Source organism: Pristis pectinata, chromosome 18, assembly GCF_009764475.1.
Source record: "Pristis pectinata isolate sPriPec2 chromosome 18, sPriPec2.1.pri, whole genome shotgun sequence".
NCBI classification, from domain to species: domain Eukaryota; kingdom Metazoa; phylum Chordata; class Chondrichthyes; order Rhinopristiformes; family Pristidae; genus Pristis; species Pristis pectinata.
In genome coordinates, this window is record NC_067422.1 from 1,468,304 (window position 1) to 1,485,473 (window position 17,170).

General features: G+C 41.1%; 1 protein-coding gene across 3 annotated transcripts in view; it reads right to left on the reverse strand.

The window, feature by feature from the left end:
* Positions 1-17,170, reverse strand: part of spag9b (sperm associated antigen 9b) — a 229,290-nt gene that overhangs the window by 17,855 nt on the left and 194,265 nt on the right. For all 3 annotated transcript variants that reach the window (XM_052032824.1, XM_052032825.1, XM_052032826.1), the window contains 3 exons: positions 15,117-15,324; positions 12,858-12,980; positions 954-1,034 (listed from right to left, as the gene is read on the reverse strand). In XM_052032824.1, coding sequence (XP_051888784.1) covers positions 954-1,034; positions 12,858-12,980; positions 15,117-15,324 — 412 coding nt within the window. The remainder of the gene's footprint in view (positions 1-953; positions 1,035-12,857; positions 12,981-15,116; positions 15,325-17,170) is intronic.

Sequence of the window (17,170 nt, forward strand, 5' to 3'; positions counted from 1 at the left end):
AAAGAGAATTACAGTGGAAAAGAATCTTTAAGATATTTTCTTTAAATCCATAATGAGGATTGGTGTTTGCAACTGGCATCACACAAACAGAAAGCTAATGACATCACAACTCTGGGCAGTACTGATGATGATGATTTGGAGATGACAATGTAAAAGTTTAGTCATGTCTTACGCTCCCTACATCGTTCCCCAACTAGTGCAGGTACCTCAGCCAGACCAAAACTCAGATGCAGGTGTAGGGCTCTTGGGTTTGGTCGGAGATGTTCTTTTCAAAGCAAGAAATCAGAGGAGACCTACATCCAACATCAATTCACTCATCCAGTTGAAAAGGGAATATATTATTAATATTGGTTCTCTTTTTGGTATTTGCTCCAGTATTTACAGACAACTCTCAAAACATTTAACTCATACGGTGCAGTCATTTGTGGAGATCATACTCTGAATAAATTAACCAAGCTGCCACCTTTATTGACCATAAATACACACAATTCAGAAATTTAGGCTGTGGGTAAAAACCTAATTACATAAAATAATCAGGAAATGTGGATTACTGAAGAGGCATTAATTAGAGCTGTATTTTTTAAATAAAAAGTTATGTAATTTCAGGAGACAATGATTGGACAGCTGAAAACATTCCTAGTATAGCTTTTCTAAAAAGTCAGCAAAAGGACTTTGTTGGTGAAAAGAAGAAAAGCAAACACAGGGTTAAAACCAAAAACCTGCAACTGGAAATTGATTGAGAACAATTATTGGGGAAATAGTGGTGACACAGGGAATGAAATATGCAGATCACTTTGGTGATTGCTGTGATTTCTAATCTTGGTATTGACAAATGCCTTTCTATCCCCAAGATCTGATGTACTTACTGGTTAAAATGTTAACCGACACACCTAATAAACAGTTAAGTGAAGTTACATTAACATGTCAAAATATTAGAGATTGTTATGACTTACACAATACTAAGAATAGAGTCCTTCAGTTTAATGGAGTGTAGACATTTCTTCCACTGAGCTACAGAGGAATGGACATACAAACTGCAAGAAAAGAAAACAGTATGTTGTCTCTTCATAATTCACATATTGTAGCGGTTGCTACCGCGGAATAAAACAAGACTCTACTCGGAGGATTGCCAAACAGAACTGGTTTATTTTCCCGCCTTGCGCAGGCCCTTTAAGGGAGAATGTTCCCGCCCAAAACAACCAGCAATGACGTAAGTCCTACGTCATCAGGACTTTCCCGCGCGCGGGTTCTCCCCGTCGCTCGGAAAGACGAGGCCCGCCGCCATCTTGGGCCTCGTCGCTCCGACGCTGCGCGACCCGACTGCCGAGCCGGTTCGCCCGACTAGACGGTGAGTCGCCACAATATAAAAATTAAGAACAAAAGTTAAGTTAGAAATAAGAACAGATCGGTTCAGTCCATCAAAAGCCACACTCCAGTTAATTTTAAAACACTCCCAACTCAGAAGATTCCAGAGATAGCAATGGCAAAATGACAAACTTTTAGGGATCTCAGTACCAGGTTTAGAAAAAGTTTAACGATTCTCTAGCAGCTTAATTCACTGTAATTAAAAGGTAAACAAACCAGAGATCACAAGGGAACTCCAAGAGCAGTACAAGACGTATAATTGCACTTTATTATTCTCCCTTGACTAGAAACTTTATCAAAAATTCACAATTCAGCAAATACACTTATTGTGGCTTTGCATTTTTTGTTAACTTTTTTGTCCTCAAATCCAACATTAATTAGAGGAACAGACAACTTTCCAGACATAGAAAAGCAAAGTTCTGCAATTGCTGGGAATCTGAAACATTGAAAATGCCCAATAGGTCAGGCAGCACAGAGAAACAGAGCTAATAGAGTCAGTTATACAGCACAGAAAAGGCCCTCCATAACAATCTTTTACACAAATCCCATTTGCCAGTATTAGGTGTGCATCCTTCTATGCCTTGCTTATTTAAGTGCCTGCATAAATGTCTCTTAAATATTGTCATTGTATCTGACTCCACCACTCTGGCAGTGAATTCGAGATATTAACCATTATCTGTGTAACAAAATTTATCCCTTAAATCTCCTTCCTCACACCTTAAACCTATGCCTCTTGTTTTGGATACCCCTACCACAGGAAAAAGATTCTATATACTCATCTATGCTTCTCATAATCTTATGCACTTCTATCAGGTCATCCCTCAGTCTCCTTTGCTCTAGGGAAAACAAACGCAGGCTATGCAGTCTCTCCCGATCACCAAAGTCCTCCAATTCAGGAAACGTCCTGGTGAATATCCTCTGCACCTTCTTCGGTACAACAACATCCTTCTCATAGTGCAGCAACCAGAACTGCGCACAATATTCCTAGTATGGTCTAACTAGTGTTTTTTAAAGTTGTAACATATTGTCCCAACTTTTATATTCTATGCCCGGCCTGTGAAGGCAATCATGCCATATGCCTCCTTCAGCACACTTTACCTTATCTGCCAGACTTCTCATGTCCTCTTTTCGTCCCCCTCATTTCCCTCTTGTGAATTCCTAAATTTCATGTGCTCCTCAAGGGATTCACTTCAACCCAGCTGCCTATACCTGTCATACGCCTCCTCCTTTTTCCTGACCAGAGCCTCAATATCCTTCATCAGCCAGGGTTTCCTAATGCTGCCAGTCTTTCCCTTCACTTTAACTGGAACATGCTGGCCTTGAACTCTCCGTATCTCACTTTTAAAAGCCTCCCACTTGCCAGCTGTCCTTATACCTGCAACACCCTCTGCCAGTCAACCTTTGCGAGTCCCTGTCTGATGCCATCAAAATTTGCCTTGCCCCAATTTACAACATTTAACTTGTGGACCAGTCTTACTTTATCCATAACTATTTTAAAACTAAAGATCTTTGGTCTACGTCCTATCACATTCCCTCTGTTCTCTTCACCTCTCGCTCCCTGCAACTTCAAGCAGTGTTTCTTCACTTTTCTATTTCTGCTGAAGAGTCTGTGACTCAAAACATCTACCCTATTTATTTCCCATGGATGCTGCTTGACTGCAGAAGACTTCTGGCATTTTCTGGTTTTGTTGCTGATGGATGCATGTTGTCCAAAACATGCATCTCCATTTCACACCCTGATATAGTAAATAGCTTGAGTAGTTACAAGAAGAGCATTTTTCTGCAGTGGGCTGAAAATGTGACCAGGTGTTGATGAGAGGACCATATTAAACCTTTCCCTTTCATAGAATCGTAGAGTACAGGAGCTGGACTTTTTGGCCCACCTCGTCCATGCTGACTGTGATGCCCATCTATGCTAATCCCATTTGTCTGCATTAGGTCTGTAACCCTCTACACCTTTACTACTTATACTGTTGCTCGGGTATACGTTGGGCTTTTCTGGAGTGACACAGTACACCAAAGACAGAGGTGAGACTGAGAGTGCGAGGGAAGATTAAAGTGACAGGAGACTGATCTCAGGGTTATCCGTGCTAACCGATCAAAGGTACTGTCTCTCTAAATTCTGGTTTTAATTGTTACCTTTACAACCTTGGTCTGTACTCTTCACCCTCCCCTCTCTGCAAATTAAAAGACACTTGTCTTCTCTCTTTACCACTTCTGATGAAGGGTCCTTGACTCATAAGAACATAAGAAATAGGAGCAGGAGTAGGCCATCCGGCCTGCTCTACCATTCAATGAGATCATGGCTGATCTGGCCATGACTCCGTGGATGGTGCTTGACCTGCTGAATGTTTCTAGCATTTTCTGGTTTTGTTTCAGATTTCCAATATCAGCAGTTTTTATTAATTCCAAATAAATCCACATTGGGAGCTGGTGCCCCGATAAACCTAAATCTGAAATTAAATAAATAATAAGGTTGTGATGCAAATTGGCTATTGTAGATAGGGAAATTAGATAACATCTATGACGATAGATAAACAATGGCAGATATTAAAACAATATTTCAGTTCCATCATGAAATAAAAACTCCAAAGAAATGTGATCCATCTCTGTAACTGTGACACTTTACTCTGTACTGTTACTGTTTTTACCTGTGCTACCTCAATGCACTCTGTACTAACTCAATGTAACTGCACTGTGTAATGAATTGACCTGTACAATAGGTTTGTAAACAAGCTTTTCACTGTACCTCGGTAGAAGTGACAATAATAAGCCAATACAAATACCATCCATGGCTAACTAAAGGATGGTATCAGATCGACAAAAGAGGCTGAAAAGATGCAAAGAATAGTAACAAACATAAGGATTAGGAACATTTTAGAAATTAGCACTGAATGAAAAAGGTAAAGTGGAAGAATATAGAATATAAAAATGGATCACATGTAAGAAGGAAGACAGCAACAATGGTCACCTAACACACGTGACATGTTAACAGTCACCTAACGCAAGGGAAAAGCCTACAGGGAAGGAGGAAATGGTAGATGTTAAATATTTTGCATTTGCCTTCAAGTCATTGTTGGGATGCTCAACTATTTCTTCCCAGTGGCGGGAGAGCTGTTCCCCAAATCACAATGTGGATTCTAAATATTCTGAGGCACAGTGGACATGATCTTCACCCTGTGACAACTCCAAGAAAAATGCAGGGAGCGGCACCAGCGACTATACAAGGCCTTTCTTGATCTCCCTGAAGTCTTTGACTCTACTAATTGGAGGGTCTGTGGTACATCCTCCTCAAATCTGGTTGCCCAAAAAAAATTGTCTCCAGCTTACATTGCTTCACGATGGCACACAAGCCATGATATTAGCCAATAGGTCAACAACTAAACCATTCTCACTGGTGTGAAGTATCATCATTCCCACACTATTCTTACCTCCAGGAATCCTCAGAAATAATGGAAAGATGCTTAGCCCACAAGTGACTACACTCTAAGGTCCAGGTTACCCAAACCTCAATAGCTGAGCTGCCATCAGCAGACTTGTACTTGAGAACTTTTAGGGATTGCACTCTGAGCCACCATCAAGGCTTTCACCAAAGCATACAAGAGGATGGGCCCTACAATCAACATTCAGAAGGCAAACGACCAAGCTGCCCCTGCTGCATCACATTGCCCTCTGACTTTAAAGGTCTTTGGCAAGATATTGGAAAATGTGCATCATTTCCCCTATCTTAAGCGCCACCAGCAAGAGAACGCAGGCATTGATGATGAAATTCATCACCACCTTCAATATGCCAAGACTGCCTTTAAGAAAAAGCCCAACACTCTCCCTGGCCCTACCACTCATCCTCTGGAACATCTGGATAGTAAAGACACCTATGTCAGACTATTGTTTATTAACCATAGCTCCGCCTTCAATGCTTATAACTCCAAGCAAACTCATCACCAAACTCTGGGACCTAATAAGGAATAGGCATCAATATCTCCGGCATGATATTCTTAACACTGGTGCCCACAAGGCTGCGTCCTCAGGCCCCTACTCTACTCCACATTCACTCATGACTGCATGGCCATATTCTGCTATAACTCCATCTACAAGTTCGTAGATGATACCACCGTAATGGGTTGTATCTCAATGATGAGTCGGAGTACAGGAAGGAGATAGAGAGCTTAGTGACATTGTGTTATTGACAACAACCTTTCCCTCATTGTCAGCAAAACAAAAGAACTGGTCACTGACTTCATGAAGGGGGCAGTGCACACGCTCCTGTCTACATCATCGATACTGAGGTTGAGAGCTTCAAGTTCCTCGGAGTGAACATCACCAATAGCCTGTCCTGGTCCAACCACATAGACGCCACGACCAAGAAAGTTCACCAGTGCCCCTACTTCCTCAGGAGGCTAAAGAAATTTGACATGTCTCCCTTGACACTCACCAATTTTTATCGATGCACCATAGAAAGCATCCTAACCAGATGCATCAGGGCTTGGTATGGCAACTGCTTTGCCCGTGATCGCAAGAAACCGCAGAAAGTTGTGGACACAGCTCAGCACATCACGGAAACCAGCCTCTCCTCCATGGACTCTGTCTATACCTCTCACTGCCTTAGCAAAGCAGCCAGCAAAATCAAAGACCCCACCCACCCTGGACATTCTGTCTTCTGCCCTCTCCCATTAGGCAGAAGATACAAAAGCCTGAAAGCACGTACCACCAGGCTCAAGGACAGCTTTTATCCCACTATTATAAGACTATTGAATGGTTCCCTGGTACAACAGATGGACTCTTGACCTCACAATAGATAGATAGATATCTTTATTAGTCACATGTACATCGAAACACACAGTGAAATGCATCTTTTGTGTAGAGTGTTCTGGGGGCAGCCCGCAAGTGTCACCTACCCTCTTATCTGTGTCACAAACCAGCAACAAAAGAAACACACTGAGCATGATTCAGTGTTAAAAACTATTTTATTAATCACTACTTATGGTAATACGTAAAATAAAGTTAAAAAAAATGTTAGTATGTTAGAATTCAAGAATGTTAAACCTCGAACGTTAACCCCAAAACTAAACTCTTCGTGTGTGTGTGTGACAAAGTCCAAAACTCCCATTTCCGGAATGGTTCTTAAAGTTCAGTTCCGCAAGCCATAAGGTGAAACATGAGTAAGGGCTTCTTCAACAACCACCGTTGTCTGAAGATAAGATGTAGATGTAGAAAAAACATAGAGAGAGTACATACGAAATCCAAATGTTCACGATGGAACCCAAACGACACTTCAGTGTTTACTCGGTAGTGACTTCCTCACCCCGAAAAGCATCCGAACCGTGGTCGTCCACACACAAATACCTGTTTCCTTCTACAGGTCAGCAACAAAGTGAACTCCACCGGATTACTTCCAACTTCCATACATGGATTTCAGTGGTAAACACAGTTATTGTTTCTCATCCATCGATAGAGAAAACAAGCAGGCTGGTGTCTCTCTCCCTTCTCTCTCTTTCTTTCTTCTTCTAACTTCTTCAACAACGTCATTACGTCCTTTATCTTCTATTGACGTAAGCACGCCCCACACACACATACACACACACTCTCTATCTTAAAGGGACTTTCACTGAGTCCGTAACACCTCCCACCTAAAAAAAAATTTTCCCAAGAAAATTTTAACCGCGCATACAGTTAGTAATGTTAATAATTATCATGCTACACAACTACAGACTATCAGATTAGTACAGATACATGTTTCCCATTTAACATCGAGAAAGACAATCAGCAATCACATTATCTTTGCCTTTAATGTGAGTTATCATGAGATCAAACTCTTGCAAAATTAAACTCCAGTTTAACAGCCTTCTGTTCTTGTTTTTGACTCGGCTCAGAAACACCAATGGGTTATGATCTGTATACACAGTCAATGGTTTCTGAGCGGTGCAAACATATACACTGAAATGTTGCAAGGCTAAAACAAGCGACAGTAATTCTTTCTCTATGGTGGAATAATTCTTTTGATGCTCATTAAATTTCTTTGAAAAGTAAACTACAGGATGGTCAATATCATCAAGGTCACCCTTCTGCAACAACACAGCTCCTGCAGCTTCATCACTGGCATCTACTGCTAATGAAAATGGCTTTTCAAAGTCAGGTGTTCTGAGCACAGGATGGTAGCATAAAATGGCTTTCAGCTTCTCAAATGCTTCTTGACAAGAATCTGTCCAAACAAACTTTACTCCCTTCTTCTGAAGATTAGTTAGGGGAAGAGCAATATCAGCAAAATTCTTACAAAATTTTCGATAATATCCAACCATTCCCAAAAATCTTCTAACAGTCCTCGTACCTGTGGGAATAGGGAACTCAGATATTGCTTGAACTTTTGCCTGAACAGGAGCTTGCTTGCCTTGACCTACAACATAACCAAGATACGTCACAGTGGCATGGCCAAATTCACTTTTAGCCAAGTTAACTGTAAGGTTAGCCTTGGAAAGTCTTTCAAACAACCTTTCTAACGCAGAGATGTGATCCTCCCATGTATCATTCCCAGTCACTAAGTCGTCAATGTAGGCATCTGTATGTTTTAACCCATGAATCACTGAATTAATCATTCTTTGAAATGTTGCCGGAGCATTTTTCATTCCAAATGGCAAAACATTGTATTCATACAATCCAGAAGGGGTTACAAAGGCTGAAATTTCCCTTCCTCTATCTGTTAATGGAACACACCAGTACCCTTTTAATAGGTCAATCTTTGTAAGAAATTTTGCCTTTCCCACTCTATCTATGCAATCATCCACCCTAGGAATAGGGTAAGCATCTGACTTTGTTACAGCATTCACTTTCCTGTAATCTGTGCAAAATCTAACAGTTCCATCAGGTTTAGGTACAATAACACAGGGCGAACTCCAATTTGAAGTAGAATGTCTAATAATATCATTTTCCAACATGTATTTGATTTCCTGATCAACAAGTTTACTTTTTTCCACATTCATTCGATATGGGTGTTGTTTGATTGGTTTTGCATCCCCAACATCAACATCATGGGTAATTATCGATGTTCTGTTTGGAACATCTGGGAACAGATTTTTAAATTTTAAAATTAATTCTCTCATCTGTTGTTTTTGTGAAACTTGTAAATGGTCCAACTTCGTTTCAAGGTTCTCCATGATATTTTGGTTTTTCAGTTTCGATGGAACAATATTTGGTCTAAATTGGCCTTCCTCAACATCAACATCAGGCATTCTAGAAACAACCTTTTCACCATCCACCAAGGCCACAACTGAATCCCTCTCATAATAAGGTTTTAGCATGTTTACATGACAGAGTTGTGTTTTCTTGCGTCTATCTGGTGTTTTGATTATATATGTTAGATCAGTCACTCGAGATTCAATAACATAGGGTCCAGAAAACCGAGCTTGCAAGGGATTATTTTGGCTAGGGAAAAATACCAACACCTTTTGCCCCACTGCGAATGTCCTAGGCCGAGCACGTCTATCAAAATATGTCTTCATTCTTATCTGGCTTGTTTTCAGATTCTCTCTCGCTAGCTGGCAGACTCTCTCCAACCGAGTTTTAAATTTTTGGACATAGTCCAACAGACTCAAGTGAACTTCCTCATTAACCCATTGCTCTCTCAACAACTCCAAAGGTCCTCTCACCCGATGTCCAAACACAAGCTCAAACGGACTAAATCCTATTGACTCCTGGATCGATTCTCTAACGGCAAACAAAAGTAAATGGATACCTTCGTCCCAATCCTTGGTGTTTTCAAAGCAATAAGTCTTCAGCATATTTTTGAGAGTAGAATGAAATCTCTCCAGAGCTCCTTGAGATTCTGGGTGATATGCAGATGATACAATCTGCTTTGCTCCCAGCTCATAGACTATTTGTTGAAAAATTTTTGACATAAAATTACTACCTTGATCAGATTGGATTTCTTTTGGCAAACCAAACAAGGTAAAAAATTTTACAAGAGCCTTTGACACTGTCTTGGCCTTAATATTTCTAAGGGGTATTGCCTCTGGAAATCTAGAAGTGGCACACATGATGGTTAACAAATACTGATTTCCAGTCTTAGACTTTGGTAAGGGGCCAACACAGTCCACAATCACCTTCGAAAAGGGTTCACCAAAAGCAGGAATTGGTTTCAAAGGAGCCACAGGGGGTTTTTGATTTGGTTTACCTACCATCTGACATGTGTGGCAGGTTCGACAAAACATCACCACATCTTTTCTCAAACCAGGCCAATAGAATTGTTTCAAGATCTTCCCTACAGTTTTATTCACACCAAAATGACCACCCAAAGGCATACTATGGGCCAGGTTTAAAATCTCATCCCTATAAACTTTTGGAACAACAACCTGATGAATAACTTCCCATTCCTCATTAACAGGAACATGAGGAGGTCTCCATTTCCTCATTAACACTCCATTTTTGACATAGTATCCAGTTGGCACCTTTTCAATCTCCTCACATGAGAGAGCTTTTTCTTTCAATTCTGTCAATTCAGGGTCCTTTGTCTGTTCCACCATAAAATCCTTCCTCGACAAAGACAAATCTTTAAATTCAGGCTCACTGTAAGGATGTTGATCCTCCAGTGAAGACAGAAAAGTCTCAGATAAGGCATCAAAATTTTCTTCCTGTTTAGGACTGTCACAAGGAACTACATCAGACTGCACCGGACTGTCTGTCTTGGCTAATTCTTTAGCTCTAGCTCGAGTCACCGCACATGATGGGTAAACATCTGAATCATCCTCAGACTCATCAATCCTTGGTTTGGTTGTTAACCGTACCACAGGATCACTTTCTCCATTTGCAAGGTCATTTCCCAATAACAAAGAAACTCCTTCCACTGGCAAACTAGGTCTTATCCCTATCTCGACTGGTCCTTCTACGAACTTTGACTTTAAAATCACCCTGTGAAAAGGGACAGACATGGTCTCACCTGTAACGCCTCGCACTAGATTTACTTCACCAGTGTCACTTTCTTCACCAAAATTTAAAACACTGTCCAGCAAGAGAGATTGACTAGCCCCAGTATCTCTAAGAATTTTCACTGGCACCTGGGGTGACTCATCATTCAGTGAAACAAAACCCTCTGATACATACGAACGGAATTCCTTTCTCACCTCCTCCAACTTTTCCGCTTTTCCCTCTTGCAAGGACTGATCTTTAACAGCATCTCCTAAACCTTTTTGATTTTTAATTGCCTGAAAGCAAGCATTGGGCCCAGCTTCCTTCTTTTTCTTCAAAAGGGCACAATTAGATATCACGTGGCCAGGTTTCCTACAGTAATAACAAGTACGCTCAACAGGTTTCTCCAGCCCTGGCTTCTTTTCATCTTTTCCTTTTTGATTACCTCCCAATTTAATCTCTGGTTTACCTGGATTGTCTTTGTAACTCTTTTGAAAGGTTTTAGGTTGTCCCCATTTGGATTTATGGGTTAAAGCATAATCATCTGCCAACCTAGCAGTTTCTTGTAAAGTTTCCACTGCCTTTTCATTTAAATATGTTGTTAATTCAGCTGGAACACATCTTTTAAAGTCTTCCACCAGTATCAATTCTGTCAATTTATCATAATCCCCATCTACATTTTTAGCCAGGCACCATCGTTCAAAACATATTCTCTTTCCATTGGCAAATTCCATATAAGTCTGATCTGCAGATTTCCTCAAGTCTCTGAATTTTTGTCTATAAGCCTCAGGGACCAATTCATAGGCCTTCAAAATAGCTTGTTTTACCTTGGTATAATCAGCTGCATCCTCAACAGACAAAGCAGAATAAGCTTTTTGAGCTTTACCTTTAATCACACTCTGTACCATAAGAGCCCATCCTTTCCTTGGCCAGTTTGAACTCACAGCAACCTTTTCAAAATGTTGGAAATACTGATCAACCTGATCTTCTTCAAACGGAGGGACTAATCGAACCTCCCTACTGGCTGAAAAACCATCATCAGAATCAGATTCCGAACTCCTATGCTTCATTTGTAACTCATGCTGCCTCTTTTTCTCCTCGTTATCCAGCTCCATCTGCTTCATTGCTAGATCAGCTTCTATCTTCATCTGAGTTATCTTTTGTTCAGTCTCTAATTTCTTTTGTTCGGCCTCTAATTTCTTTTGTTCTCGTTCAGCTTCTATCTTTAACTGGGTTTGTTCTCGTTCAGCTTCTATCTTTAACTGGGTTTGCTCTCGTTCAGCCTCTATCTTTGCCAGCTGCACCTGTGCCTCAGAAATTGCTATTTCACTGCCAGGAAACTGTTTTAACACTTCCTTCTCAAACACCTTCTTTTCCACATAATGGCCAGCTATCAATCTCTGAATATCTGCCTTTCTCATAGACTGCTTTACTTCTGTAAGGTTTAGCCTTGTAGCAATCTTTATCAAATCATCCTTTGTCGCCACCTCCAATCCCTTTTGGGTTGGTGACTCCAAAAATGCCTTAATATCCATTGCTGCTGGTTTCCACACACACAAGCCAATTAAAAAGAATTTATCAGACCTCCCTCAAAAATCTTTGGATTGAATCCCGAACAAATCTCGTCAATCTGGGGTACAATCCCAGACGACACTCGTTAACCTTGGGAACTATCCCGGACGAGCCCCCAATTTTGTCACAAACCAGCAACAAAAGAAACACACTGAGCATGATTCAGTGTTAAAAACTATTTTATTAATCACTACTTATGGTAATACGTAAAATAAAAGTTAAAAAAAATGTTAGTATGTTAGAATTCAAGAATGTTAAACCTCGAACGTTAACCCCAAAACTAAACTCTTCGTGTGTGTGTGTGACAAAGTCCAAAACTCCCAGTTCCGGAATGGTTCTTAAAGTTCAGTTCCGCAAGCCATAAGGTGAAATATGAGCAAGGGCTTCTTCAACAACCACCGTTGTCTGAAGATAAGATGTAGATGTAGAAAAACATAGAGAGAGTACATACGAAATCCAAATGTTCCACGATGGAACCCAAACGACACTTCAGTGTTTACTCGGTAGTGACTTCCTCACCCCGAAAAGCATCCGAACCGTGGTCGTCCACACACAAATACCTGTTTCCTTCTACAGGTCAGCAACAAAGTGAACTCCACCGGATTACTTCCAACTTCCATACATGGATTTCAGTGGCAAACACAGTTATTGTTTCTCATCCATCGATAGAGAAAACAAGCAGGCTGGTGTCTCTCTCCCTTCTCTCTCTTTCTTTCTTCTTCTAACTTCTTCAACAACGTCATTACGTCCTTTATCTTCTATTGACGTAAGCACGCCCCACACACACATACACACACACTCTCTATCTTAAAGGGACTTTCACTGAGTCCGTAACATCTGCTTCTGAAGCCGGACTGGCTACAGCAGATACCACAGGGCATTAGAGAGTAGCACCAGTGCTCTCAACGCAAACCCCTCTAAGTTCACTCAAAGGATATACAAACCAATGCTAGTGTCCTCTCCCTGGCCAATGTCCACAGAGAAAATATGTAAATACAAAAAGTCATCAAGTGTACTTAACTCACCAACCACTTTGTGCCCCAAGCCACATAGTTGGCAAAACACTACTCATTTTCTCTGCTTCTTCACGCATAAGGTCCTGCTCCACTGGAAGTGCAGATACTCCATCCTTATACAAATCAGATTCCCTGGAGGACATAAAATACAAAAATAACAAATGAATTCAGAGTCAAGGAGCCATTTCATTCCTCTCTCATAAACAGATCATTGATAATTTGATTGCAAGAGGAATGCAAGTACAGAGTTAAGATGTGACAATTCACAGGTTCTGGTGAGACTACATTTGCGGAGTATTGTGTGTATTTTAGCCTCTTTACCGAAAGAATGTACTTGCTATAGAGCGAGTACAGTGAAGATTCACTAGACAGTTCCTGGGCTGTGGTCTGTCACACAAGTAGAAATTGAGTCGGCTAAGCTTGTATCCTCGAAGGCTTAGAAGGACGAGAAATATCTCAATGAGATCATCTAAAATACTTGGAGGGCTCAATTGGGTAGATGCAGAGTTAATGTTTCCCCTGGATGAGGCATCAAGGCATCAAGAAGTAGTGGTCAGAGTCTCAAAATAGGGATAAGAACATAGGAAAGGAATGAGGCCGCACTTGTACAGTGTGCAAAACTGTGTACAGTTTTGGTCACCCTGTTATAGGAAAGACGCGGTTAAACTGGAAAGACCGCAGAGAAGATTTATGAGGATGTTGTCAGGACTTAAGAGCGTGACTTACAGTGGCATGCAAAAGTTTTTGTTACTGTGAATAGCTAAGCAAGTAAAAGACGGCCTGATTTCCAAAAAGATGACACATTTCTTTAATATTTTAAGCAAGATTACTTTTTTATTTCCATCTTTTACAGATTCAAAATAACAAAAAAGGAAAAGGGCCTGAAGCAAAAGTTTGGGCACCCTGCATGGTCAGTACTTAGTAACACCCCCTTTGACAAGTATCATAGCTTGTAAACACTTTCTGTAGCCAGCTATGAGTCTTTCAATTCTTGTTTGGGGGATTTTCGCCCATTCTTCCTTGCAAAAGGCTTATAGTTCTGTGAGATTCTTGGGCTGTCTTGCATGCACTGCTCTTTTGAGGTCTATCCACAGATTTTTGATGATGTTTACGTCGGGGGACTGTGAGGGCCATGGCAAAACCTTCAGCTTATGCCTCTCGAGGTAGTCCATTGTGGATTTTGAGGAGTGTTTAGGATCATTATCCTGTTGTAGAAGCCATCCTCTTTTCATCTTCAGCTTTTTTTTTTACAGACAGTGTGATGTTTGCTTCCAGAATTTACTGGTATTTAATTGAATTCATTCTTCCCTCTACCAATGAAATATTCCCCATGCCACTGGCTGCAACGCAAGCCCAAAGCATGATCAATCCACCCCCGTGCTTAACAGTTGGAGAAGTGTCCTTTTCATGAAATTCTGCATCCTTTTTGCTCCAAACATACCTTTGCTCATTGTGGCCAAAAAGTTCTATTTTAACTTCATCAGTCCACAGGACTTGTTTCCAAAATGTGTCAGGCTTGTTTAGATGTTCCTTTGCAAATTTCTGATGCTGAATTTTGTGTGAGGACGCAGGAAAGTTTGGAGAAAAAAAGGGTGCAGAATTTCATGAAATGAGCTGCCAGAGGACGTGGTTGAGGCAGGTACAATAGTATCATTTCAGAAGCACTTGGATAGGTACATGGAGGGCTAGGGCTCAGAGGGAAATTGGGACTAGATGGGTGGGCACCCTGGTTGGCATGGACTGGTTGGGCCGAAGGGCCTGTATACATGCTGTATTGCTCTATGACTAAATTTCTCGAGATGGTGGTGAATCTTTTAGAATCCTCTGCTCTCAGACCTGTGGAGCTTCAGCCGCTGAGTTCATTCAAAACAGAGATTGATTGATTCCTGGATACTAGAGAAAGCAAAGTTTGTGGTGATAGGGCAGGAAAATGGTGTTGTGGTAGTATATCAGTCATGAACTTCTTTGATCAGTAGAGCAGGTTTGATAGGCTGAATTGGACAAGCACAACTGAAAACCTGGTCCTGATCGGAGATGAGGTTAGTTGAGAGCTGCTGTGATACAGGCACTGTAAAAAATTCTCCAAAGTAGCTAAACCAAGCAATAGATGTCACCAGAAACCTCCCCCTGCAAATGTGTTTGGTTAATTTGAGGAAAATCAACATATACTTAAATCAAGGACACATTTCGCAACGTTCATCAAAATAACTTTCCTTGCGTTGGACAGTTCAGTTTTTGTTTAAATTCTACAGAACTGGCTCCACATACCGTCTGTTGTATGTCTGTGTGCTGTCAGAAGAACTCTGCACTCCCAGAGGATCAGTAAAAACATGCTCTGTGTAAGCTCCAGATTGACTGCCATCAGTTAAATCATCATCTGACACAGGAAGGTTTAGATTGGATTCAGTTGCTTCTGTGGCCTCTTCTGCTGCTAGTAAACTTCCATCAGGGCTGACACCCACAGCACCAACTTCCCCTGAAACAAAGTTCACATGTTACAGACATTCCTTCAAGAGATCAGAGAATAGAGATTTAGTGTCCCCCTGTCACTGATCTGTCTATCCAGCTAACAAGTGATAGGTCATTATCCAGAGTCCACAAGGATTTTAAAAAAGTGGCTAAAGCTGCTCTCAGACATGCCTTTAACAATTCAGTAAATATTTGCTTCAGTGTTAAAAGAGAAAGGCATGTCTGAAAGCGGCTCAAGTCACTTTTTCTGGAAATGCCACAAACTGTAGCCAGTTAAGATTTAAACACTGCAGTTTCACAGCAGCAACCTGCTTATTGCCTTTACAACTACAATGGTCCAGTGCAAGGTCAAACTCACCATAAGGCAATGTTTCCTTTCTATCCCAATGGTTGAAAAGATTCGTTCAACGTGATTTGTTTTTTCACCCTTCACTCCTTCCCCAACCTCCAAAGGACTGAAGCATTGAAGCCACTGACAGGCTTTCCTTTTCCTGTGCAGGCCACCACACAACAGCAAGGATGGAACAGCACCAGAGAGATTTGTAAGAGTGTGCTGCCCAGACTGGAAAATGCTAACCAGAGGAAAGGCCTGATAGGCTGGGGTTTTTGAACTTAGGCAGAAGGAAGATTTACCCAAGGTGTATAAAATTTTGAGGGTCCCTAGAGCGGGTCTTGGGAGTTTTTATATCTGAAGAGAGAGCTAGTTGCTTTTAGTGTGAGGAGCACAAAGCTTAGGATAAGGTCAATAAACAGAGAGCCAGTCTGTAGTGACTGGTAGAAGGACTTTCACTCAGGATTGATGGGAAGTTGGAACTTGTTGTTTGAAGAATCTCCCATCATAGTTAACAACTTCGATATGTTCTTGAAGTGCTATAACCAACGAATAAATGGATAAGGTTAGATAACTAATTTGGGGAGTGTAAGGACAATGGGATTGATGGTGTGGTGAGATTTGTTATGCTGGTTACCCCTCTCCCCTATTAATATAACCTCAAAAACTGAACATCAAAAATGTTTTATGAAAATATATCTGTTGAAATTCTGGCCATTATCGGACTTTTGGTTTTAACGTTCAGTGACAAATACAAACTTCTTGTAGCATTACCATTGAGTTGCAATGACATGGCAAAGGAGATGCGACTCACACTAGAAGTTAGACCGGAAGTATGGCAGATATAAAATCCCTCATCACTGATACAGCCTTTGGTCTCTTTGTCCTTCACTTTCTTAAATACACATAGTTTGAGTATAACTACACAATAGGGCAAGACACATGTTCCTTTCTGATTTCCATCTCCAGATCTCCCTACTACCCATTACTTCTAGCTGAGGATTCGGGGAACTGCCTTTCCCTTGCCACTTTTTGTCCGCCATTAATTTATGCAGGGCAGAGGGAATGTGCTGGCAGGTTAGTACAATTTACAACTCTGCTACACCAACAAACAGATATGTTGAGTGATAGCAGTCAGCTGTAAGAATAATATGGTTGTAATTGGAGGTGATTTTACCTTCACTAATGTTGACTGGGACTGTCATAGTGCTAAGGGCATGGATGGGGTAGAATTTGTTAAGTGTGTCCTGGAAAGTTTTATGGGATGCTCTGTGCCTGCGACACTGCTACAAGTAAGTTTTTCATTGCACCTGTGCACACATGTACTTGTGCAGATGGCAATAAACTCAACTTTGACTGTCGACTTTCATATATACAAGTGACTGAAGTGTCAGTGGGAGAACACTTTGGGACCAGTGACCATCATTCCATTCGTTTTAAAGTAGTCATGGAAGATAGGACTGGTCCACAAGTTAAAGTCCTAAATTGGGGCAAGCTAACTTTGAAGGCATTAGACAGGAAC